Source organism: Amblyomma americanum, chromosome 11 (assembly GCF_052857255.1).
Source record: "Amblyomma americanum isolate KBUSLIRL-KWMA chromosome 11, ASM5285725v1, whole genome shotgun sequence".
Lineage (NCBI taxonomy): Eukaryota > Metazoa > Arthropoda > Arachnida > Ixodida > Ixodidae > Amblyomma > Amblyomma americanum.
Genome location: NC_135507.1, coordinates 73,362,889 through 73,388,513, shown reverse-complemented (window position 1 = coordinate 73,388,513; position 25,625 = coordinate 73,362,889). Strand labels below are relative to the sequence as shown.

Here is a 25,625-nt window from a genome sequence, read left to right as displayed (position 1 = left end):
GCGTGTGGTGTTAATGGCCGCTTTTCCAGGGGCCATTGTGTTTGGCTCCAAGGCTCCATGGACGCGCAACCTTCGCGCGTATCAACCCTGGCCTGGCACACGTGTCAACATCTGCGTGACACGCGTCAGCGGTGTGCTCGTTGATGACGCGTCTGTGCTGGTCTGCGCTTGTTTTTGTTTACGGCCGCGGCCGATGTGCGTTATACGCATCCCGATTCGCTTGCGCGCGCCCTCTTTCGGTGCGACAAATCAACCGTCATCGGTACTTCGTTTATTATGCCCGCCACTCGACGAGCCGGATTGTTGATTCGTCGTGAACGCTTTCTAGTGCATGCGCCGAGACTCCGGCTGTAGGCTTTCAACCGGCCCTCACTTGTGAACAACCACGTAAGTTACTTCCTGGAAAAGATCCTTAGGCTCTCTGTATGCGCATGTCAACTTCGCCTCGATTTTGTTAATTTTTATTTGTTTTTGATTAAGGCTCCGTGGAACAATGCTTACGGTCAGCAGTGTGGTGGAACTGGCTAAAGCTCACCATTGTCACGTTGTTCTCTCCGCTTTCGCTTGTTTTTTGCTTATTTGTGAAGTATAACTTTATTTGTTTATTCTGGAGCTGTGGTTTATTTGGTGACGCTGAGGTCGACGGAAGTAGCGGTGAAGCAGCGGTGGCCCACTGTCGGTCAGGCTCAGCAGGGTCTCGCTCGGAGCGATGGCAATGCGGCTGGGTTAATGATTATCTTCCTCACAATTCATATCTTGAGTACGCTTGCACGGAGCACTACATGAGGGCGGCGTATGGAAGTCCATGAGCGAATGAGTTGTTCAATACTTGAAGCAGGAGCAGTCGGCATGGAGAAAATAATTCGTATTTTGTTGCTTGAGTAAAGAAAGAATGGAACTGGAAAATTGTTACGGCATGTGTATAGTTATAGGCAGGTTTCGATGATTTGATACGGAAGCAAAGGCGATGAACAAACGTCAAGAGGGAAGTTCTAATCGGAACGTAATAATGAGAATTGGTAATAACTTTGTGGGAACGGCAGATGCAATGTAGTAATTTATGACGGGATAATGCGGATCAAGTCGTAATGCATGTATATTTGTTGACTCATGCAAGCGAGCTAGTAAACAACACTAGTGTATTCAATAGTTTTTTTTATTAACCTTTTCTTTTTCACCCCTGGAAAGCAGTGTTTGAGTGTACAGAATGCGCTTTTCTAGGGCGCAGGGACCTGCAAGTTATTGAGGATTTAAGCCACCCCAGTAAGGTGGATGGCTTTCATTTGCCCGCCAATGAATGATCGCTGCCACCTAACAAAACTTCTTCTGGAAATGGTTCAGCAGCCATTCTGTTTACCTTTCAAGTCCTCGCACATAAAACTTGAGTACGCGACGGAAGCTCTAAGTTTTACCCTTGTACCCTGTACTGGTGCAAATCCTTACGCGCCAGCCTCCTGCGAAGCACGGTGTTAGAATACGTTAACGGCAGCGTTTCGAAATACTCGTAGCGCAACGAATTTTACCAGGCTTTCGCACTCTTTCAAAGCTTCGCCGTTGGCCGATGGCTGAACATAACAACGCAGCATTTGCCTGAGCGCTTGTTAGCTTTCCTGAATGACCTTTCACTCTTAACCTAAATAGCATTTTTAGAAGTCATCCCTGGCGATGTAATGAATCACGCCTGAAAAAAACCTGAAGATACCCATGTAGAATGCAGGGCTCAACTGCTGCAGAAATGTATTATCGCAGATCGCCCGTGCAATTCAGTGTATTCTATCAGAGCTATCTGGTTTTGCTTCTTGCTTCGTCGCCTTCCTATTCTTGCAAGGTTCTCCGGATGTTGCGGATAAGATGTCTGCCTAACTACGTGGCCATGCTCGCAGTAGACGCTCATAAATTCATAGGTACAACTTATTACAGTCGAGCCGGGACCTCGCGTGGAAACCATGCACGTATTCTGCAGAGGCTGTTGTCTTCTCATCCAAGCGCACAGGCATAAAGTGGATAGCATATGCTCCCACCGACGGTTCCTTGTATGCAGTATGCATTATACTTGTCGTGTATACGCTAGGGTGATTCGTTTAGAGCCTTCATATATTTGCGGAAATCGGGGGTGAAAATAGGGTAATACTTTTTGAGATCAAATTCGGGTATAGATTGGGTTATTCAAAAAAAAATCCAGAATTTACGGTTTTTGGGGTTATTTTTTGCAGCAGAAGATAATTTATTACCTGCGCTTAATTTTGTGCGGGACACAAAATCTTGTATATTTTGCTGAGAATTTTCGTAAACAGTATAGAAATAACAGGTCTACCAAATCGAATATTTATCTTTTTTTCGCTATTGTTACAATTATTTTGCCGCGCAGACAATATCATCTCCTGCGCAGCTCTTCAATGCTCGCACAAGACCTGTCTTTCTTTGTGCACTACCGAAATGTTCAACCTCAAGGCGACCATTTTAAACCCATAAGAGCCTTAGAGCAGGACATCATTAGAGTAGGTAGCGCTTGACAGAGTGATGCTAAAAAGGCGTCTTGTCAGTAACCGTGTTACGGCTTATCGCTCTATAAGTATTTTTCGAGGTTTTCCTCAAATTAGGCCTCGTTTTGAATAATAAGAGTTAAAGAGATTTTAAAAATAATGAGCTAACACAAAAAATTATTGCAGTAAATACAAGACATCGACAAACTTTTGTGTTGTTTCTTCAGTTTTGTCTGCTGTAAAACTAAAACTATTTTCTCTAAAAGGTACTTTTTCTTGTAGAAATCGGGTTTAACTAAAACATTGGGTGCCAGAACCGGTTAAAATGAGATTTTATTCGAAAGCGAAGAGCCCTTTGTATAGAGTGTACCCTTATGAAGCTACGAGTGCTCTTTAGGTTACGCAGGTGAGTTTGTAAATAAATTGCTATTCAGGTTATACTTGTAGCACGGAAGAGAATGTGAGTCCACTAAAATCTGGACCGGAGGCTCTTGAATTCATTTCTACTCTTAAAAAAAAGCAAACAAACTTGCCCTTGTAAGTTCAATGTGGGCCTTTATATCGCCAATGAAAAGCGGCATCGCTCTTTATTAGCAATTAACCTCTGGATGACTGCATTTCGAACGCTGCATGTTGCAGCTATTCACCTATGGAGGCCTTGACCGCTTTTGATGGCAGATCGAGCGCCTCTCACGCGCCTTAGGATCTACGCGCCATTGTTGTGTCAGCTGAGCTCAGTGAGTTGCACAACTGAGGCAAGGTCGATGGCCTGAATAAGGAAGCCTGTTTGCCGTGAAAGGGGAGGGGGGTAGGCGTAGACAGAAAGTGGGTGGAGAGGTTATTATTTTTATTATTGTTTGGTCATCAGCCTGACTACGCCCACAACAGGGCAAATGCCTCTCCCATGTCTCTTCAGTTAACCCTGTCTCCTTTCTCAGCTGCGGACACCGTGTCCCCGCTGACTTCTTGATCTCATCCGCCCACCTAACCTTCAGCCGCCTCCTGCTAAGCTTGCGTTCTCTTGGAATCCACTCCGTTAAGGACCAGCGGTTGTCTTGCCTTCGCATTACGTGCCCTGCACAAGCCCATTTCTTCCTCTTGATTTCGACTAGGATGTCCATTAACCCACGTTTGTTCCCTGACCCACTTTGCCCGCTTCTGATCTCTTAATGTCACACATATCATGTTCTTTGCATAGATTGCTGCGTGGCACTTAACTCAAGCTGAACCCTTTCCGTTAGCCTCCACGTTTCTGTTATTGCTAGGTTATTGATGCCGTCGTAAATATTCCTTTTGCTGATGGAATACACTCCTGGCGAGTCCCAGAAAAGCCAACTGCGGTCTAGTAACACGGCCATTGGGTTCAATCGTGCCGTGAATTTTGATTTATTTACCATTCCTCTTAGAGAACCTGCCAGGGACGACGACCGCTTTAGAGTGGCGAAGCGCTATATGGTCATCGCCAAATGAGCAAACGTGAGAAAGGCAGCATTTACGGTTACAAATAATTAAGCACAGAAATAATTGTTGCAAATGAGAGGAAAGAAGAGACATTTGACTGAGAAAACATTTTCTTGGGGCAGCATGCAATAGGTAATTCATGTAAGGAATGAAGAAACGGTCACTTTTATGTTCCGCAGAAAAACGAGAGCTAGTATTTGTTTCTAATGTAAAAGACTAAACAAAATTTCAGTTTTGGAACTACCTAAAGAAATGATATGAACTTTATCAATAACGTACCTCGAACGCATAAATTGACACGCAAATGAACTTACCTCAAACGCATCAAAATAGGACCTAATTTTTTTCCCGAGCTTCCAAAAATCTATAAAACCCTTTAGTGAACAACCCTACATGTATATATAGTTGTATATGTGTGTGAATTGATATTTTATAAGAATTAGAAAGCTGTTAATTATAAGCTCTTATTTATTAATTTATACTTTATCCTACAGCGACAGCATGTTACACCAGGGAAGCGGGTATCATAGTGCAGTAGATAATATTAGATTACACAAATCAGATATTCCTTGCGGAAAAAGTACGTAGATAAAAGCATAATAAATTTCCAAACACGTCTCATGGACAAAAAAGAGAAATAGAGGATTTACACTTCGTTCAATAACGAGACAAAAGTGTTGCTGCTTGCACAGTCCACAGTCGCTGGCAGAGCATTGCATTCAGAGATTGTTTTTGGGAAAAGGAATTTAATTAATTAACCTTCAGTTAATTTCGCTAATCCTGTTTTTATAGTCCCTTCTGTCCGATCGGTAGTTATGAGGTTGAATGTATTCGTGCCTCTATATTTTCGTAAAATAATATATCGAGTGCATCAGCTTAAACCCGATTTTCTTTCACCTTTTTACCAATGGTCCCCGTGCGATACCGTTCTTAATGTCAGTTACGCTAACTTCTCTTGAATATTGTTAAGATATGAACCTGGCTGCCCGGTATTGTATACGTTCTCAATTCTCTATTAGATAATGTTGGCGTGGGTTCCGTACGAAACTGGTGCATTCAAAGTGAAGCCTTGCGAGTGCCTGGTAAGCTGCAAGTCCTAATTAGTGGGGAGCGCTAGGAAGCGTTCGGGCTACTAAGTTAAGAATTCCACTTGCTTTATTGGTTATCCCCATTGATGGGCTGATTGAATTTGAGACCTTTGGTGATTAATATCTTATGCCTAATTTCGCACACTTTTCTAGTATATTATTTCCAATCGTAGAAGAAGGTACTTACCTTAACTTTTAAAAAAAGTGATTTTATTGCTTTTGTTAGTGATAAGAGCTCCCGAAACGGGCACCATACGGTTATGTGGTCTAATTCTTCTTGCAAGATTTCTGTACCGCAGCTACTTGACAATACCAGGTAAACTACTGAATCGTCGGTGAAGAATCTAATATGATAAGATATATTGCCTCTGATTTAATTGATATTTATTAAGCACTGCAAGGGTCCAAGAACAGATCCCTGTGGAACCACAGTTGTCACATTTATGTTATCCGACTTACTGCCACCTACAATCACACACTGTTTTCTTTCATCAAAATAGTATTATATCAGAATTAAAAGTTTTCCACCAGTTTGTACGTCCTTCATCCTAAATTTTAAGAGCTTGTGCGAGACACAGTCGAAGGCTTTTCGAAAGTCTAGGAAACGGCTTTCGTTTCTAATCCGTTTTCGAAAGCCATGCCTACATCGTGGAAGACTGGCAGTTGTTGATTGGAACAAGATACACCGTTTCTAAACCTACGTTGATTTCGAAAAAAGAAAGTATTCAGTTTTAAATTCTTGGTTATATTACTGTACAGAATATGTTGGAATATATAACAGGACACGGAACACAACGAGTTAGGCTTATAGTTTACTACGGATGAATTAAACGTAATTTTTGAACACTGCGACTACATAGGTTTGTTTCCATTCTCTAGGGAGTATACTCCTACCAAGTGTTTTTTCAGAATATCTTCGTTCCAGATGACGCTAGCGCAGTTCGAAGTGTCTATTTGGTGGCAATTCATAAAATAAATCAAATAAAAGCACATTGTAACATTTTAATCTGGACTTCATTGCTCAGAGTTATTTGCAGTTCTGAGCACCACTCAAAAGGTCTCGTCTTTGCCTCATTTATGTTAAACGGATTCCATGTCGAACTTTACCATTATCGACAGGACGACCTACAAAGAAATTGCTTTTAATAATAACCATGAGCACGCGTGTCCTCTGGAAGGCCGAGTTAGGGTTATTACACAAAAGGGCAAAAACACAGTGAAGAGCAACAGGTCACGTAGAAACGGTGGATAAAAATTTCAAATGTGTGCTTTGACAATGTGTTTGATTTTGTGAGGAATAAATTAAAATATTGCCACCCTGCTCACATTCTGCGAGTGCCGCCATGCGGCCGAACGGCATGGCTGGGCATCTAACGTAGCAAACATCTAACGTAGCAAATAAACTTTGCGGTAATGCGTACACTGGTGAAAGGAACCAGGGCGTTCGTTCTAGAAACCATGTTTCCATAGAATACCCAACTCCAACCGCGAATAGGAAAGCAGTAGAGAGAGGTTTGCGAAGGAGTAGAGAGAGAAAACGAAATGGGGAGGGGAATGCAGAGATCGCATCGCATGCGACTGCAGCAGTCAACTTTCAGCGTTAAACATAATAAGGTTGCGTTTGTTAAGGGAGTGATAGCATCTCCTGCTTCGAAGACCTCCCCCCTCCTTTCTCACACACGCAGATCTTCCTTACCCCGGTGTCTTGACCATGATAGCAGCCACAAGGGTGTCCATCTTGCTCGGCTTCGTCGCAACAGTTCGAGGTTAGTACCAACACAATGCCTTTGATTCTTCAAGAAAAGTGCCGGAGATATTGTTTGGGGACGAATAAATGTGAATGATTAGAAACAAATAAAGCAGGTAAGTAATTAAAAGGATTGAAAGCGCTTGCTTTTATTTTTTATCGTTTACGAGCGAATATAGACTCAAGGGTAGGGAAATTAGGGGCTGTGCTCATTTGCTGTAGAGTCACACGTAATTCAACGGAGGAAAACAAAACTGCGGAGGGAGAACCACGTACAGCGAATTTGAAGCTTATGCATAGAAATAAAAGGGAGGAAGCTGACCCCGCTTGATGGCCGTCGGGGTGTTTCATTGGCCCGATCCAACACACGGTACACCTAAAGAGAGAAAAAGTTAAGAGAGCGGCTTCAAGAAGGCTTGTCATGGGAAGGCCAGCTCACGATAGGTCCGTTCGATTCGCGTGCACTATACCAACTGGTTCACAGAGTGCTGCACTTCGCCGCTCGTTTCAGGGGATGCAAATACATGGCACCCTCGGCACGACGTTATTCGTTTCAAACAAGTACATCAGACGTCGTGAAGGTCTAGTTCAGGAAAAGCTGAGGAAAGCTGTGCCCCTTCTGAGCGGTCAGTGCCGAAATCGTGCAGATCGTGCCGCTGCCATTGATGCAGACGATGCTTTGCGCATTGTGATAAACGTCGAACGGACACAAGTTATTCCGCTGGTCGACGGGAACAGTGGCCGAGTTCGCCACGCAAACGGCTATGCGTACTCGACGCCAGGTCTAAAAAGCGAACGCGTACATTCAGCATGATGCCCGTCGGCACTTCAGTCGCGCTCAGTAAAAGAACGTACACGCGTGCCGTGAGGTGCACATGCATCGAGGCTGGCAACACTCATTTGGATGCGCTGTTTCGAAATTCTCCACGCGGTTCGGGACGTTGGTCGCCGGTGTCGTGGGTGGCCTGTCCGCAGCTGGCTGCAATGTGTTGGCGACGCCAAGCCTAGCAGACGACCAAACCTGCACTCGACTACTCGTTTTGGAAGCAGCGAGTGCCAAACTGCACGTGAAGTGCCGGAACTGGTGCTGTTCGCTCGAGGCACCACCGCAGAACTCTAACGAACTGCTGAAGCAAGTGGAGCCAAATAGAACATACGTGACATAACTTGCCAGTTGGTAATCCCTGAGAGCGGGGAACACAGCACAGTTTTGTAGCGATAGCTACATTACGGTAACATTTCGAGCCTTCAACGTGGCGGCGCCGCCACCGCCGGCAGCGCCACCGCCACCGCCGGGAGCGCAGCGCTGTGGCTGGTCCCGTGGTTCGTCACGTGACCAGCCATCGGGCATCTGTAGCTATCGCGGCACTCCAGGTTTAACCAGAGCTAAACCACCACCATTTTTTTTTGACGCGGAGAAAGAAAAGACGATGATGTCAGACTGCGTCAAAACGTTGCACAGGTTGTGTTCCCCGCTGCTGATATGACGATGGTCCGAAATTTTCTTTCCTCCACGCGTGAGGAAAGGAAATGGCGCATTGCGGCTCGAATGAAATAGTATGCCTGTATCTTTTATTTTCCGCTGTTCTCCTCTCTCACTGTGAGGTGACAATAAGACGAAAAAAAATTGGAGAGGAAATTTAAGCTCCGCGTTAAGGGTATGCCGCAATAGCGTAGTGGGCTAGGCTTTCAATTCTGAGCAGGTTGATACCTTTGAAGGAATTTTTCAATTATTTCAATTAATTACTTGATAACTTACACAGACTAAATCTTCTTAATTAACATTGTCAAGCATTGACTTTTCATTCTGAGCATTTTGACACCTTTCAACGCACTTTTTCAATTTTTCATTTTTCATCATTAATTTTAAATCAATTAAGATGATTTTTTAACTCGTCGTCACCTATCACACACCAATCAATCATCAATCACTAGAACCACAAATTAGCACGATACAACTTTTTTTCACGTAGGCCCCGATTTTTTCTGACACGCGGTGCCGACTACGCCGACGGCTTTTCGACCGAACGATCTGTATACGATATCGGCCGCCGCGGTGGCTCAGTGGTTATGGCGCTCGGCAACTGACCAGAAAGATGCGGGCAACGTGGGTTCGCTGGAGGCGAAATTTTAGAGGCCCGTGTGCTGTGCGATGTCAGTGCACTTTAAAGAACCCCAGGTGGTCGAAATTTCCGGAGCCCTTCCCTACGGCGTCCTTTATAGCCTGACTCGTTTTGGGACGTTTAAAACCCTTAAACCATAATCCGAACTGTATATGCCATCGCTTGAAAGGGTATATGGGCATAATTAATCCGCGCAATTCGTGGGTTTCTCACCGGCTTGAACGCAGGCTACGGATGGAATCCCGACCGTTCGCGGCCCGTGCCTTCTTCCGCGGACATGGACGACTGTTGTCGCGGTCCCAGCGGCTGCTGCAGGGACGGCTACCGCTGCGAACCCAACTATCGGACATGCGTGCGCGTGGGCGTTGAGCCCAGGCCAGGCGGACCCAGCAGGGTTCTCCTGGTGCCCGTGGTAACCAGACGGCACCAGGGAATCTCTTCCCAAGGATCCGTGGTGTCCAGTGCGGGTACGCTATAGCTGTCAATTCGATGTGCTTCAGGGAAACGTTTCCTAACGACATCGCGATTGCTGTGGACATGCTCTGGTCATGGGCACAGCCTTGGTAAAACACGGCTTAACTTTTCTTTGCACTACACTCGCGTTTTCGCCCTCGTCTCATGGTTGTTTTGCGGTGCACACTTGCGCTTGATATGTGTAAACGGCGGCGCTGCTTTCAGTAAACGTTCAGAAGCTGTACTGCTTTCCGTTCACTCCTTCCAACTTCCTGTGTTCTTTATGCTTCTTCGGGCTTATCGTTATCTCTTGTCCTGCTTGCCGCCGCGGTGGCTGAGTGGTTGCGGCGCTCGGCTGCTGGCCCGAAAGACGCGGAGGTCGAATTTCGGTGGAGGCGACATTCTAGAGGCCCGTGTACTGTGCGATGTCAGTGCACGTTAAAGAACCCCAGGTAGTCGATATTTCCGGAACCCTTCACTACGGCGTCCCTCATAGCCTGAATCACTTTGGGATGTTAAACCCTCATAAACCTAAACTTAAATCTTGTCCTGCTGATGCTTCTGGTAGTTCAAGGGAAGTGTTTCGATTAAAACCAAATGCACAAAGAAAAAAACTGGGATGAGTTTTCTATTTCAAGTTCCGGTCTCAAAACCCAGGCTCGACTTCCTGTCCCACAGGCGGAACGACAGGAGACTGCGGAGGAAGCGGCCGCTACTGCTGGGACCACGACCGCTGCTGCCACATTTCCCAAACCGGGGCCCACCTTCCGACGGGAGCCCACCCGACCACGGTCTGCTGCACGCGAAGCAGCAGCCGCCACTGTCCCCGCATCCGCGGCTGCCACAATCCGCAGGGCGTCCACACGTCGGCCGGCGCCTACAACGCACCTGGCCACCACCAACCCCACTCCGTGCATCGAGGCTCGTCGGGTTTCAACTGGGACCGAGAGCAGCTCATGATGCAGAGGCACACACTCGTGCCTTCCTCGGCGACCGCCGGGCTGCCGTCGGGTCTCGGGGTATTTGTCCTAGCCTCACTCTGCGTGCACCGCCGACAGTAACTGTGTTCTGTGAAGTCTGCACGTTGGTCCTGAAGCTTTTGTTGTGCATGGCATATTTATAACTCGAGACACAGGAAGGTGATGTTCGTTGGTTGCACACTGCTTAAAGCAGTCACAAGAGGGGCACGAAGGCCGCGCTGTCGGTCATAATCACACCCAACGATTCTGGACAACAGCATTTTTGGACGGAAACGAGTTTATGAACTCATTTTTTTCATATACTGCAAGATTTCACTGTAACAATCAATATATCTGCAGGTATCCCGTCAACAGGCTTTATTTTTTTGCTATTCACGTTTTTGCTGCCTTCAAAAGCGCTCCCCACTTTTTTTCTATAGTAGCCTTAACTGCTCGATGCTAGTGATGGCAACACTAAAAAAAAAAATTTTGCTACATATCAGAAAAATGGACCATTGCCTTCAATATTTCTATGGCCATGCCTTAAAATATTTCAATATTAAAAATTTTTATCCAAGAATGTTGGACATGTGTTCGGAATTCGTTGCCCGCCTCAAATACCCATGAGATTGTGCCTGCCTGAAAACGCAGATGCGGGAAGAGTGCATGGAATCCCGCGGTAACAGAGTCGCAGCCTGGTGAAACCTTCGGAAGATATCATGAGGAAGGCAGAAATGGCTATGACGTTATTTTTTGAGAGCCACAAGAGGAATACTACCTCACAGGACAACTAACGCAGTTTCTGGCCGTTGCTAATGGGTGCCAGGGCATGTTGGCCTGCATAATGACTGCACTACTCATCCGGACAAATTCTTCTCATTCGTTTACAAGGCCTTTCTTGTTTACTTGAATCTGCTTCCTGAAGCCACAACAGCCCTTCTTCCAAAGCAACTGCAACGCAGTTTCTAGCTTAAGGTGACCGGACAAGATCGCCATCTGAACCACATGGATTCCGCCACGCTTTTCTTTCGCGCCGCGGGAGTGTAGTGAAAGGGCCTCTCCTGTTTTTTCCCTCCTTCTATGGGAGACGCATACGAGGTCAGAACAAAAACTGAAAAGTCGATCTCGGAGGCTCGCGGAAAGGCAAGATGGCGGCAGCGCTATCAAGCACTCACGATGACAGACATCTATTTTTGGCGTTCAGTTGAGCAGCAAGGCGAAGATTTCTTTGCGTAAGGTGAAACCGCTGAAAGCCTCGAACTCTTTTTCAGCTTCAGTAGAAAGCTCTGCGAACATTCAGGGTGAGCATCAGCGCTTTCAGCAACAGAATACATTGAGGGAATCTACGCTTGTGCGGCAACCCTTCAGTGACAGAATTTACCCGGAGAGCCCTGCCTTGTGCGGGAAGCTTACTTGCTGTAATTTTGAAGCGAAAGCTCCACTACGCTAGGTTTTCTAGAGGGCAGCGTCAATGCAGTCACGTGACAGGTGTCACGTAGCAGGTCATGCGACCTACTGTCGTCATCACAATCTGCCCACCGTGGCAGGTGGCAACTGCCCCATCGAGAATTTCATCGACGCGTTACAGAAAATTCGTTCGGCAGTGTGTGAGGCGTTTGTGAACGTAGCCATGCCAAGGAAGCTTTCGCTTCTCACCATGGTTAACCAAAGTATAAACCACAGCTATTTTTTTGTTTTCCCAGTCTGAAGTTTTATGTATATTAAGCCGGATTTGTACGGTGACCAGGTGATCCAAAGAAAATCATCACGTTCTTCTAGTGTCACCGGTACCGAAATAAAGAAACACCTTTTACCACTGTGTTCAATGCATCACTGCTCTGTGGTCGAGGATATAGTTAGGGCACCTGTTCTGCCCTGCCGAGAGATGGTGCTTTGGCTACTGTGCCCCCATCATGGGAAGCCTGAACACGAAGATTTATTGCTGCCCACAGGGAGTATATGTACCCATTTAGAGGAGCCGCCCCCTTGCTCTCAGCGCCATCTGGTGACAAAGAAGCCAAACACAAGTGGCGATCACTACAACACCAGGTACTTAAATGCTTCCAGCCTGATGCTCATGCACGCAACAAAATATTCCTAGCTTGAGTGTGATGCATTTACTGGTTTCATCCTTCAGATGAAACCAGTAAAGGCAATGCCACTTTCATGGGACGCCGAGGAAACAAAGAATGTTATGAATGACTGTACGTGACATGGGCGAACACACTATGCAGGGTTTTTCACTTAAGATGTTCCGCAATTTTGAAAAACAGGTTATTTGAATAATAATAATAATAATAATAATAATAATATTAATAATAATAATAATAATAATAATAATAATAATAATAATAATAATAATAATAATAATAATAATAATAATAATAATAATAATAATAATAATAATAATAATAATAATAATTGGTTTTGGGGGAAACGAAACTGCGCAGTATCTGTCTCATATATCGTTGGACACCTGAACCGCACCATAAGGGAAGGGATAAAGGAGGGAGTGAAAGAAGAAAGGAAGAAAGAGGTCTTTTTGAGTAAGGAGAGCGCTTTTTTCGGCATAGCATTGTAAACGGTGTAGCACATCAGAAGACAGCTAAGACGTGCCAACTAAACTAATACTGAACAGTTAGATTTAACTATTAATGCTGGTCTCCTTTTTTTACAGAGAGGTGCGTAGCCCACCGTAAGTAATATTCATATCTGCTTAGACTTTCGAAAACGTAGCTGCCCTCGGCCGTGTGGTCCAACAAATTTATTCTACATCGCGCCAAAATACATGCGCTTTAAAAAAGCTTGGAGGCAAAGCAACCCCTCCAGGGCACGTAACTCATTGAAGTAGCCAAAAAATCATAAGGATATTGGGTCACACACCTGAATAAATAAGGATACTAACAGGAATAGTTAAAAAATTCGTTGGAGGCACTTAGATATCTCTTAAGTGCGGGAAGGCGAGAGCCGTTTGCGACTCATTGCACTGATTTGAATTTGCCACGCTAGAATTTATTATCATTCAATATCATTACTCTATATAAATCTTAACTAAACCTTGTACTAGCACCAGAGCTGTGTCGTAGTGATTAAAATAGCTCGCCATACGCGTGGGAGGCAGCAGGTGGGTTGGAATTCTGTGCAGTGCCACATGCGATGCACTCCAGGTTGGCATTCCACCCCGTCGTAAGACTCTGGCGGTAACTGGACACTGGCTCCCTCACCTGGTTGCGGGTTGGGTGCGGTACTCCTTTATCTGAAGCAACCATTCTTCAGCCGTTTTTCCCCGAACCTTTCAAGTTCCCGAGTTGACTTTCGGCACGTTCCAAGGTCCCAAGTTTGCAGGTCCACTTGTAATCACGTGACCTAAGTGGCGATATAACGGACGGACACGGTCACGTGACCTAGGATTTAACGGACGGACGCGAGTATGAGCCATTAAAGGCTTTCGCCTTAAAAATTTAGCTACTCAATATTAGTTAACCAGCATACTACATAACTCGTCTTAGCAGTATTCTTATGCCCTACATCACTGACGACGCTATGCCGAAAAAACTCTTCTAACTCAAAAAAACTATTTCTAAAAATTGCATGTCTCGGGTGAAACACCCTCTATATGCTCATTTACTTTGAGTCTGCATGTTTTATGGCCATAGGATTAATTTGCTTTTTCCTGTCATGTCCTTGATTTAAAGGGTCCCTTGTCCACAGGCACATTCACTAGCATTGCAACTCTGCTTGCACCTTCAAACAGAGCTTGGATGAGATGATGGTATACGGCACGCCAAGGGTACTTAGCTGCATGGTACTGAACAAATGTGTGGTGGGCAGTTTGTTAAGGCATAATCCTTTAATTTCTCATACTCGCGTCCGTCCGTTACATCCTAGGTCACGTGACCGTGTCCGTCCATTACATTCTAGGTCACGTGATCGTGCTCGTCAATTACATCGCCACCTAGGTCACGTGGCAAGGTCACGTGATCACAAGCAGACCTCCAAACTTGGGACCTTGGCACGTGCCGGAAGTCTTAACTCTGGAACTAAAAAGGCTGGGAGAAAAACCGCTGAAGAATAGTTGCTTCAGATAGAGGAGGACCGCACCCAGCCCTCAACCCGGCGAGGGAACCAGTGTCCAGTTACAGTCACAGTCTTTCGGTAGGGTGCAATGCCAACCTGGAGTGCATCGCATGTGGCACTGCACCGAATTCCAGCCCACCTGCTGCCTCCCACGCGTATGGCGAGCTATCTTAATCACTACGACACAGTTCTTGTGCTAGTACAAGGTTTAGTTAATATTCATATAGAGTAATGATATTAAATGATAATGAATTCTAGAGCGGAAAATTCAAATTCAAACCCGTGCAATGAGTCGCAGACGGCTTTCGCCTTCCCGCACTTAAGAGATATCTAAGTGCCTCCAACGAATTTTTGACTACCCCACCATTCAGACTGGGACTTCTTGCCTGTGATCTCTAGTCCTCGTCTGAGTGCACTCGTCAGATGCTTCATATTTACCCGATTGCACATCTCTGTAAGCGAATATGGAAGCGTGCCACTTTGGGGTGCCCCGTCTGCGCCATTTTCTTACCCCGCATCCCTCCCGTGCAGCGCTTGCTTTCTCTCAGACCGCCAGGAAGGCCAACCATTCTTGATCCACTAGACTCCCGACTGTGCTAGTGTATTGCATTGAGTTAAGCCAGGACGCGCTCACGAACGAGGAGTATATTTTGCTAAGCGTAAGATGACTGCATGCGTGACAGATTGCGATTGAAAAGAGTTAAATATGAAACACGCACCGAATGCTTTGGGCTACACTGCTGCACGCCACCATGGGTTCCAGCCATGGAGGGAGGTTGAAGGCATAAAGAATAATGGATGGCCCACTGTAAAAAGCTAGTAGCGCTTGTTTGTCGCAAGTTAATTGAAAAACAGAAAAATGCCTGCACGCAAACGAGATTAAATGTGTCATCGTTCTCTTGTGCGTTCTTTTCTCTTTAACCAGTTTTCACTAGTTCAGATCTTGTACCACATTCTACTAAATGGATCCCTACCAAAGCTTCGTTTCCTGCGCTTTCGATGAGAAGGGGGAGAGGGAACTTTAAAGAAATTCTTTTTTTATGGGCTTAAAGTGACTGATGAAAGGAGGCAAAGGCATTTTCCCGCATGGCGCATTTGATTTCACAGTCTGGTGTACAGCTGTTCTGTACTCTAAGCGAGGAATGGCTGAATGTGGTGCAGGGTCGATTCCTTTTTGGGAACTGTTCTCATTATCAATAATCATAAAAAGATGATAACATTACCCCCGGAGGCAATAACCGGAGAATAACCATGAGTTATACACTTAATCCTTAAAAACTAACGGCTCGTCGCGACTCGCAAGCGTTGCAGTTAGTCGCCATTTTGCACATTGTAGTCTCAGAGCACAGCACGTGCTTTCCTTATGCCGGGTGAGGCGCTTTAAATTTTCAGCTATAGTAGTATATTATGTGTGCTGTAAACGGGTCTTCTTTGGCCTTAAGTATAAACGAACCCTTTACCGGCTAAAGAATTGTCTGTCTTATTGTTTCCTTGCTACTGGAAGCGCGGAGAGTCGGCGTACCGCGGTTTTCCCTTAAGGGGGCCCTGAAACACGTTCTGAGCAGAGTACATAAACTTGTTCGATCACTACATTGCGTTGACATGAACAGCTGGGCCAAACAATACACTTCTACATGCTGCACAGAATCCACAATGGCGCGGGGAAGGTCGGTGAGTCCTTATCGACAACTTTTAGAAACGTTTGCTCTCCTACGCGTCGCGTGTCTACATATGTCTCCTAAAGGATGGCTATTGGTTAGATTTTTTACTAGCTACTAGTTGTTTGGTGGTTAAAGCTACCATAGTCGCGTCCAGTCAGCCGCGTCGCTCTGGTAATTCAGGTAGCACACCATCCGAAGTAGAAGTAACTGCTACAAACGCACAGAAAATTTCTAGCTTGAGGATATTCGCGAACTGGCGTCCTTTAACATCCCATGCACACATCAACTTTATGAGAGCCCCTTGAGAACCTTTTATTTGGCTTGTTAAATGTGCTTCGCAGTATAGGCACCTTTTACCTAGGAAGATAGCGTCGCTGCCGGCCTGGTATATCCCGAAAGAAAAACTGCGATCTCATGGTCACTGAGAATTTATGCAGGAGAGCCGCGAAGCTGTCATTCACGGGAGCAGAGAGATTTAGCATAGCGTATACGGCTTAGAGCTGCCGTTTACCGCGAACCGCCAGCCAGCGATTCTCTTGAATGGGCTGCCGCGGAATGCGGTATCGCTAGCGGTATAGCTATACTAAAGCTCTGTTGCCGAATGTAGACCATTTAGTACAACACCATCGTGATTCGCTTAAGCGGGGACCGAGCTGAGTCTGCGCAGTGGCAGGTCTGCGTCCCCGGACCCATCTGCGCATGTGCAGATGACTCCGCGGAGTTTCGTGAAACTTGCTATACTAAAGCTCTAGTTTTAGCACAGTGTTACAGGGTACTGTAAGCGCAAACCGCTGCCGCCGCTTGGAAAAGCGCTGGGCATATGGGCGCAATGCACCAGGCTCATCGAGGGCCACATGCGAATGCGATTTGGAGGCTGGAGGTAGCTGTATGCGATAGCGGTACACGGTAACGCTATGCTAAAAATCTCTTAACGCATTTGTGATCTATTAGGTCATGTCGTCCGGGCGGGATGAGCCAAGGCAGGCTTGAAGTTGGACCTTGTGTTGGGCGGAAAGAGGGTGGCGCTCTACTTCTATCACTGTCACTTCAGTGTCCCATGAAGAGGGCGGGTTGTCTGAGAGTTTTATTCTGTCGGTTGTCAGTGCCTCTTTGGATGCGAGAGGGTGATTTTTATTTTACAGCGAAAGCTGTAATTACCCGTGCATAAACGAATGAGTAAAAACAATAAAGCGGGTAGAACGGCAGCCGTGTAACGCGTTACGGGTAACGTGTTTCTGTAGGTGGACACCACCGCTATGTACACCTCCAGCTTGAGCTGTACACCGACCCAAGGAGTCAGTTATGCGCCTTTCTTTCCTCAAAACCAACGGACGGGGTTTAGACTGCGAATGAGACAACGCTTGGAACTAGACGATTTGCTTCGTGCGAGTAGGCCCTGGAGTCCATGAAGTGTGCCGGGAACGCGGTCGAACCGAAGACCGCAAGCAAAAGCAGGCCGAGTATGCACCTCGCCTGTGAAGCGTCAATGCGGGCCTGCCACAGCAGACCTCTCGGCCGCTAATGCCAACCATCGTTCGCTGATTAATGCGGTGGATTCAGGTGGCACCCAGATACATCAAGATCCCAACTTTGACATTTGCATACGCGTTCTCCTCCGTTTACGTGATGTCAGGAGAGGACACATGAACGGAAACAGTTTAAGCAGGGGGTATCTCATGCAATAAGAGCTGGCAGATTTCCGTAATCGCATGTCAAACAGTTGCATAAGCGATGCCGCATCGGTTACGTGCTTACTTATATTTCCGACTTTATTAGTGCCCAAAAGCGTTGCCAACATTTTACACACTTAACAGATAACAAGTAGATTATCTTTTATAAAGATGTAGCGATTACAGAGTAATAATGTCAGTCAGATAATCGTGTCTCCTGTCACGCTTCGTTCATAGAGAGACTAAAAAATTATAGTGTGCTGCTTATTTCCCCGTATTGACATAGAAAAATGTTCGTTTTAAGACTGGTCATCACCTGGAATAGTCATCATCTGGGTTAGCTAATGAACAATCATAGAATAATATGAAGAGGATCCCAATCTGTGTTTGTTACGGATGCGGAAGTCTGAGAGGCGTTCGGTGCGCACATGGGCTGCTTGTCATGGCCTGCGTAGTATTTTGAAACAAAATTCGTTGCCTCTTCTAAAATCAAAGCGATCAATGGCCGCCGATAGCCCGCAATAACACCTGAACGACTGACGGCCGAGGGGAACAGTTCGCAGCAGCGGCTGATCGACCGATGGCGCCTGGCGAAGCTTGACGATCGTCAGGCGCGCGCAGCTGTCACTCTGCTCTTCAGCAGGGAACCGGCGGCGGGACGCTGCAGTTGAAGACGGTGGCGTAGCTGGCCAACGTCTTCATGGCGAACCGCAGCGGGGTCCGCTTCGACGGCGTCACGCCGCAGTAGGTGACTGCGACGCGCAGGAAGAAGAGTTGCGTCAGAGGAGCGAACAGGGACACCCCTGGCCGGTCGTTCTTCCACGCTTGTAGCGCCACCTCGGCCGCCCACCTGCGTGTTGCGGCTCGGTTAAGTTCACAGCACGTGGACGGTGTATAACGCAACGGTCTTATTGTTTTAATGCGTAAGCACTGTATGGCTATGTTTTCGGTTTCGTGGCATCACGATCTTGTCGTCACAATAACGTTAGAACGAATTGAGTTATCAGAAAAATAATGGTTGCATTAGATTAGTTAATTAACTAGTGTGAATTAAGGGGTAAAAATGTGACAAAATCGCGTCCGGGGTAACGTGTCCCAGTGGACGTCAAGAGCGTGGATGGGTTACATCGACGTCTGGAAAGAAAAAAAGGAGGGCCACGTCATATGGTGTGACAGTTAATTAATTAGAGTTAATTGAGGGGGAAAATGCGACAAATGGTGTCCTGGGACACGTGATACTACACTTCCGGTCGTATGTCACAGTGACCGTCAAGAGTGTGGATGGGTTACAACGACGTCTGGAAAGAAAAAAAAAGTGGTGTGACGTCATAAGTGAGACGTCATAGGCAGGAAGTCGACGTCTGTGAGCTATAAGTAGTCGCGCTTATGATATATGCTTGCTTCACTGACCTATTATTTCTTGTACCAGTATGCAATCGATTTCAGTTATGATTGTAGAAATCTAGTTTTATTCAAATATGTATGTATGATGTATTCTTGGGTTATTTCTGATAATATTTGGAAACTAAGCTTGTTTGTGTTTTGAATACTACTCAAAGTTATCATTGTATAGTATCTGCTATTCTAGATCTCTCCATTCTTTCTCTTAAGTATTGTTAATAACTATGTTGGCACTGTCTTGTAGAGGTTTTCTGGGCCATGTCAAGCTGTGATTCACAGCTTGTAGCCAAGATATTCTTACAAACTTCTGGTAAAATAAAATGAATTGAATTGAATACCGGTGATAAACATGTCCATATATGGTCATGAAAGTTGGTGCTTACACATTCCTCTAATACGGGTGCCGCAGTGATCTCAATTTTTTATTCTGTGTGGGACTCATTTCGCACCTTGGGTGTGCGTCCAGTGGACGCCGCGAGGATGATATACATTCCTGGGATAAAAAAAAAAAGCCGGTGCTTACCAAAACACCACAGGTAATCGGCCAAATATTGGAGATTGATGGCCTCACTCTGGTCCTTTGTAGAACCGGCATTTTCCAATACATTTCCAGTATTGAGCCTATTAGTTGTGCTGCTACGGTAACTCCGCTTAAAGCCTGGACTCCATGTACGCGAAAACTCATGCGAACGCGAAGGCGACGGCGGCAAGCGACGAGCGACGCCGTCGCGCGAAGCAAAATGCATGTGTCGCTTGCAGTGTCGCTCGGATCTGCACCCACAGAAAATTTCGCTCCAAGCCCGGAAGTCCCCCACTAGACTGGCCAACCAGAGCCCCCCAAAGCCATTTCCGGTTTGTCTAGGGTTTCTCACGGGTACATCTCACGAAACCCGCCCGTCGTCTTGGTCATCGCCACCGTCGATAAAATATTTGGTTTTGTAGCTGAGAGGCAGACCCGCATGATTTAAATAATTAAAACAATCTACTTGTTGGGTGCGGAGGGCTAACAGCATTTGGAGCGGGCTACGCGAGCGGGCGTACTGCAGGGAGAGATGCGTGCCGAGCCGCGGGTTCCGGCGCTCGATCCACCGTGCCGCTGCGCTCCAACTGTGCAGAAACACTCACGGCGCGCATTCTCACTGGTATATTATAGCTTGCTCACTTACAATCAGATTGCGGTGATAGTTTATGGGAGTGTTTTTACTAAGCTGGAGTGCACAGGCACCGAACGAAAGCACACCTCCCCCGTGAACCCGTGATGTGACTTCGTCTCCGCAAGCACGCCTTTGGTTATCTCCACTGCCGCTACACCGCTGCCGTAGAGGAAATATTCCTTTGGCCCTGACTATGAGGCACATTCGCAAAATTTTAATAGAGAGAGCAGGTTACAAGCGTGTTTATTAAGTTGAGTGCGCAAAGCACGGAGTCCGCTGCGCACGTCGCGGGTTCGCGTCGCCTGCCGCCTTCGCTTGCATGGAGGTTGCCCACAAGCGACGGAGCGAGCGTCGCCGTGCCGCCTTGTCGCGTCGCTCACTCTTTCGCGCACATAGAGTCCAGGCTTAAACCGATGTGTGACGTGCGAAAGCGTGATGACATAAATGGTTACACCACAAGAGACACCGCAGCAAAGAGATGGCGCTAATCTAAAAGCAGTGAACTATTTTTCAGGGGTGGCCCGGACCATATTCTTGGAAACATCCCAGGTCACATTTGGAGGTCGCCATCGTGTCGGGCACGCTCAGCTACGGTTTGACATCGATTTTGGTCTAAATCAGCCAAGGTCAAATTTCTGGCGGGCCCCAGCTGGCATTCGATTGCAGTCAACTTTTGGGCTGCAACTGGGGCTTCCTCCGCGTATCGGCTGGCGAAAGAGTTTCTCCTAATTAGAGCCAAATTGTTTACTAGGATACAGTATGCATTCGGTTTGATCCTTTTGTGGGTGCAGAGATGACGTCCTCACTTTCTGGCCCTGCCTCTTTCCCCCCTGTGTTATGCAGCTGACCTGCTCTAGCTTCCAGGTGTACCTTGCCAGACTACAATACCTGAATCCGTTGACAGGTCATGCCATTAACCATTTCGTACTGGTACAGGTGGAGAGCAGGTATCAAACACGGTTAGCACGCTGTGCGGCGGCATATATCAGCGGGGTTGCTGGCTTCCATGATGTACTTGTAAAAGTTAGCAAAGAGGGGCTGTTCCACGTACGGGGGATAAACCGTTTCTACGAAGAGCAGAGGTTCTTGGGCCGGCTCACGTGGCAAACCTCTTAGTGTAGCTAAAATTCACTTACAGCTAATGAAAATTTATGCTAGCACCTGTTGCAATCAAAGCATCCAACAGGCTCGTTGGATCACTGCCACGATGGCAAACCAGCTGTTTCTGTGGCGTGTGCAACCGACTTAACCAGTGGCACCGCGCAGCGGCCCCAGTGTCAGGATAAAACCTTCACCCCGACGGAAAGAGAACCAATTTAACTCCGCCCCCCTCCCTCCTGGACGCGTGATGTGGGTTGCTGGGAGTCGACGTAAGGAGCGTGATGGGCGGATGAATTCCGTGCAGTAACCTGTTCGGCGAGACAGTGCAACACGCCGCTTCTCGGTGCCAACTTCATTGTAACTTGAGAACAGCAACTGTGCCTCCAAATCGGCGCAGCGCCCCTAGGTGGGGTGCATGCAAACTTCCCCCACAGCTTTGCGCAGAAAGTTTTATGGCCAGGGAGAAAGTATCAAAATAATCTCGTTTAGTCAAATATCTGCCTCCTAGCTCTATAGCACTAGATATATCCTTTGCGCGAGCGTCAAAGGAACGTACCCCAACAGGCGACTCCTCACCTGGTTCGCAGCGCGTCCACAACGTCCTCCAGCCCGCCGCTCAAGTCGAGGCCAAGCTGTCTGGCGTAGTTGACGAAGCAGTTGACGCGTGTCTGCACCCTGTACGGTGGCAAGCTGGAGTTGAAGAGCACCTCGGCCATGTACGTGCCCAGTGTCCCGTAGTTGATGCTGGTCTCGGCAGCCAGCGGGTAGAAGTAGTCTGGCATGAGGCGCATGACGGCGTGCTGCTCGTACTCAGCCGAGAGCACGTCTCGGGCGGCCACCCGTCGCCTGGTGAATTTCACGTGCTTGACCAGGTTGGAGACGAAAGCATCCTCGTATCCCCACTGCCAAGACTCCCTGCCCTGAGAATGCACGTTCTCGGTCTCTGCAGGGGTATGCACACTGGTATGAGGCTGAGGACGGCTGTCGTTCAATGTATGCAACACCAGAGTATCTCAATACTCCTCATGGTTCTGAAACTCCCGTCGAGTACTCCTGTCATGCGCGGCGCAGCATCCCGCATTTATTTCCATATTATTAACGTGTACATAGCGTATACTACCCCCTGCCACTGTCTTTTCTTACTATCGCTCCCCCCTTTCTTTCCCTCTCCCTGTCCTCTCCATGTCCTTTTATTCCCGCTAGTCGCAGCTCAGGTGCTTCATGTTCCGATGGCAGATGCCGCGGCTAGGGACATCTTTTCCTACCATTGTTATTTTATCAATAAATAACCACTAACAAGAAAAAAAATAAGTTTAGTTTGCGGACAAAAGCGGCTGCTAGGAGCGCCACTCTCGATCCGGAAGCCGCGCGCAGTAGACGCTCCGGCGGATTATAGCCTGAAAAAAGAATTCATAGAGCGTTTACGACTATGTGACGCGAGATTCAGTGATAGCTGTGCAGGCATTTAGTTTTGGCAGACGGCTGTTCCAAACAGAGCCACCCGTAGGCTTATGCGACCCAGGTTACATAAGGTGACATCAGACGACGAGACACAGACGCACAGCAATAAACGTTAACACAGCCTACGTGGCGTCACGCGGGATAATAACTATACCCGGGTTGACATGGTAACCGGTGGGCGCTTTACCATGGTTACCATGGTGACGCACCCGCCGGTTACGCTGACGACGCCGACGGCGATGGCTATGCACAAGCCAAGGACGGGCGCATAACAGCTCTCGCTGTAAACCTTGCTTCCGGGCCGGGGCCATTAATCTGACTTTAATATTTCATGCCAATTGAAGCGAAGGCCCTGCATCTGCTACAGGTCCGTAACCCTAACCCACTTGACGCTTATATGAAAAAAAAAGATGAGCCGACAGTTGAACGGTTGGCTCTTAACCTACGATCGTCTGGCTGCTGCGTGGAGACTTGCCATGCTTTATTGGGCATTGAAACATTGCTTATTAACCTGCTCTGTGCTTATTAAACGTGCTCTGTTCTTATTAACCTACAAAATACACGTGAACGCTGCGCAGTGCGTGGTAAGGTGAATTCCGAGTTTCGAGACTGCACTTATTAGATTTATGCTGCGCTTGTGTGACTTGCCTAACATCAGTGAACCTGACTACAGATTAATGATAATGTTGCGCCAGGTATGATCCACTAACAGCTGTCGCTGTAATAGCGTCAGTTGCTAAACTCCATCCTTAATGGAAGGCGGCGTGCCTGGAACTGCGCGCAAATTACGACCTATCTGAAAACACGCCCCATCCGCGATGTGTGTGTGTGTATTCTTTTGTTCCGCGGTGCTTTCTGAAGTTGAGGAGTGATAATCAATTTCGGATCAGAATGACAAATTCAGGAGCGCACCAAAGTAAGCTTACGTGCATCAAGTCGAAAGCCTTTCTGTCGTCCTGTTGAGCTCTCTAGCTCAACGCGATCGCCTCACGCTTGCCGAATCAGTTTCGGTTTCAAGTTACGACATACCACACTTTCGTTATATCCGGTGTGTTCGTTATATTGTTTCAAATTACGACATACTACACCTTCGTTATATCCGATGTTTTCGCTACATCCCGTTTAAAGTTACGACATATACCTTCTAAAACACCCTCGTTTCGTAGGACGAGGTGGCTGAGTCTTTACGGAGATGGAGTGCTAATCCATTGGGCTCTGCGCGCGTGAGATCGAATCTCATCCTCGCTGAAATTTCTTCTTTATTGACAGGTGGAGCCGACACTTCTTGTACACGTTTCCTGCGGACAGGTCTTGCGCACACTGATGCGGCAAGAAAGACTTGGGCCTTAATAAATGCCTACACTAGTATGGTCGACAGTCTGGTGGACCAGGAATAGTTGGCCGTCCCGTCAGTCTGACAGAATGCAAGCGCTGCACGGTAGGGATGCGGGATAAGACAATGGCGCAAACTGAAGAGGGACGGGACACTGCAAAGTGACGCGCCTCCAGGTTCGCTTACGGGGAAGGGCAATAGTATAAATATGAAGTACCTTTACCAGTGAACTCAGACGAGGACAAGAGGTCACAGGCAATAAGTCCCAGTCTGAATAGGGTAGTCAAAAGAATTCACTTGACCGACATACTAGTCCAATTAAGTGCGTTTGCACTCGGTGAAAGACATTGAATCAGAGTCGAAGGAAGTGAGCCTAGCAAGTCATCGGGGTGTTGTTCTGCACCTTGTGAGTGAAGCGAACACGTGCAAGACGAAATGCAGCGACCATCGTGGACCAAACTTGAGACACCAGAGACGGTTCTGACGCTGCGCCCTCACTTTTGTCTTCCAGCTCGGCGTGCATGAGCCTCATGTCGCTGAGCTGGAGCCCCTGGGCGATAGTGCGCATGGACGCTCCGACCTGGCGCAGACCCTTCCACATCCTGGCGATCACCGCGGCCGTGCTCTTGTGCTGGAGGGTACTGGCCAGAGCGGCGCTGAACCTATCCTGCAGCAGGAGGTGGAGGCTCGAGAGACAGGTGCGCCGCCGAGTGCCGTACGGCATTTTGCCGCGTTGCCGGGACACGTTGTACTCCAGGCTCATGTATTCAGCGACTGGCACGAACATAGTGTAGAGTGCGGCAACTTTCAGTTCCGCCCCACCCAGCAGCGCAACCAGCCGCCGAAGCGTTGCGACGTCGTCGACGATGACTTTCGTGATTGGCTCCTTGGTGCCCTGTGTCGAAAATTCAATCAATCAATCAATCAATCAATCAATCAATCAATCAATCAATCAATCAATCAATCAATCAATCAATCAATCAATCAATCAATCAAACAAACAAACAAACAAACAAACAATCGATCAATCAATCAATCAAACAAACAAACAAACAAACAATCGATCAATCAATCAATCAATCAATTAATCAAGTCATCGGAGGTAGTTACCGGGACAGTGGTTCTTTTGAGTGGCTTATAGTTACAAATTTATCGAACAACATTTCGTATACTTGGTGCCGCTGACGATCGACGGTTCGAAAAATGGCATATCGATGGCACCTCCACGTAGAGTACATTACTTTAGCGTCATTCGCGCTTGCGGCACGATAACGCCTTCTCGTTAACTTCTTTAGATTTAACTGCTTGCGTTCAAAGATTTAATTTGAGATATAAGTGTTCCTATTAGAGCATTTTCGAGACTGCATACCGATTTAGCGGAAGAGCCTGTCCGGAGTGGGCATACGCAGGAGGATACGGGAAATTTTGTGTGCTCTAGGAACGAAATTGCAGT

The 25,625-nt window shown here is 47.1% G+C and overlaps 2 protein-coding genes across 3 annotated transcripts; one reads left to right on the top strand and one right to left on the bottom strand.

Moving 5' to 3' along the window:
- Nucleotides 1-281: 281 nt before the first annotated feature.
- LOC144109497 (uncharacterized) lies at nt 282-12,116 on the top strand. 2 transcript variants are annotated; one of them, XM_077642320.1, is made up of 4 exons: nt 282-387; nt 6,718-6,798; nt 9,130-9,369; nt 10,034-12,116. In XM_077642320.1, exons 2-4 carry the CDS (start codon nt 6,744-6,746, stop codon nt 10,414-10,416), a joined length of 678 nt encoding a protein of 225 aa, XP_077498446.1. In that variant the 5' UTR covers nt 282-387; nt 6,718-6,743; the 3' UTR covers nt 10,417-12,116. The 2 variants fall into 2 exon arrangements, with proteins under 2 accessions (XP_077498446.1, XP_077498448.1); XM_077642322.1 differs by lacking the exon at nt 6,718-6,798 and having other exon boundaries at nt 300-387.
- A 6,090-nt stretch (nt 12,117-18,206) lies between these two features.
- Nucleotides 18,207-24,885, bottom strand: LOC144111235 (uncharacterized). Its single transcript, XM_077644456.1, has 3 exons — nt 24,671-24,885; nt 21,955-22,321; nt 18,207-18,572 (listed from the first exon to the last, which is right to left on the bottom strand). The coding sequence occupies exons 1-3, from the start codon at nt 24,771-24,773 to the stop codon at nt 18,359-18,361; spliced, it is 684 nt and encodes a 227-aa protein (XP_077500582.1). The 5' UTR covers nt 24,774-24,885; the 3' UTR covers nt 18,207-18,358.
- Between the last annotated feature and the right edge of the window lie 740 nt (nt 24,886-25,625).

What these genes read in the sequence shown, in the direction of transcription:
- LOC144109497 (XM_077642320.1), top strand. Translation starts at nt 6,744, where the DNA reads ATGATAGCAGCCACAAGGGTGTCCATCTTGCTCGGCTTCGTCGCAACA. An exon ending in CTTCGTCGCAACAGTTCGAG is followed by an intron (nt 6,799 to 9,129) that starts GTTAGTACCAAC and finishes GCTTGAACGCAG; the next exon opens with GCTACGGATGGAATCCCGAC. An exon ending in ATCCGTGGTGTCCAGTGCGG is followed by an intron (nt 9,370 to 10,033) that starts GTACGCTATAGC and finishes CCTGTCCCACAG; the next exon opens with GCGGAACGACAGGAGACTGC.
- LOC144111235 (XM_077644456.1), bottom strand. Translation starts at nt 24,773, where the DNA reads ATGTGGAAGGGTCTGCGCCAGGTCGGAGCGTCCATGCGCACTATCGCC. An exon ending in CGCCGAGCTGGAAGACAAAA is followed by an intron (nt 22,322 to 24,670) that starts GTGAGGGCGCAG and finishes ATACCCCTGCAG; the next exon opens with AGACCGAGAACGTGCATTCT. An exon ending in GTGGACGCGCTGCGAACCAG is followed by an intron (nt 18,573 to 21,954) that starts GTGAGGAGTCGC and finishes CGCAACACGCAG; the next exon opens with GTGGGCGGCCGAGGTGGCGC.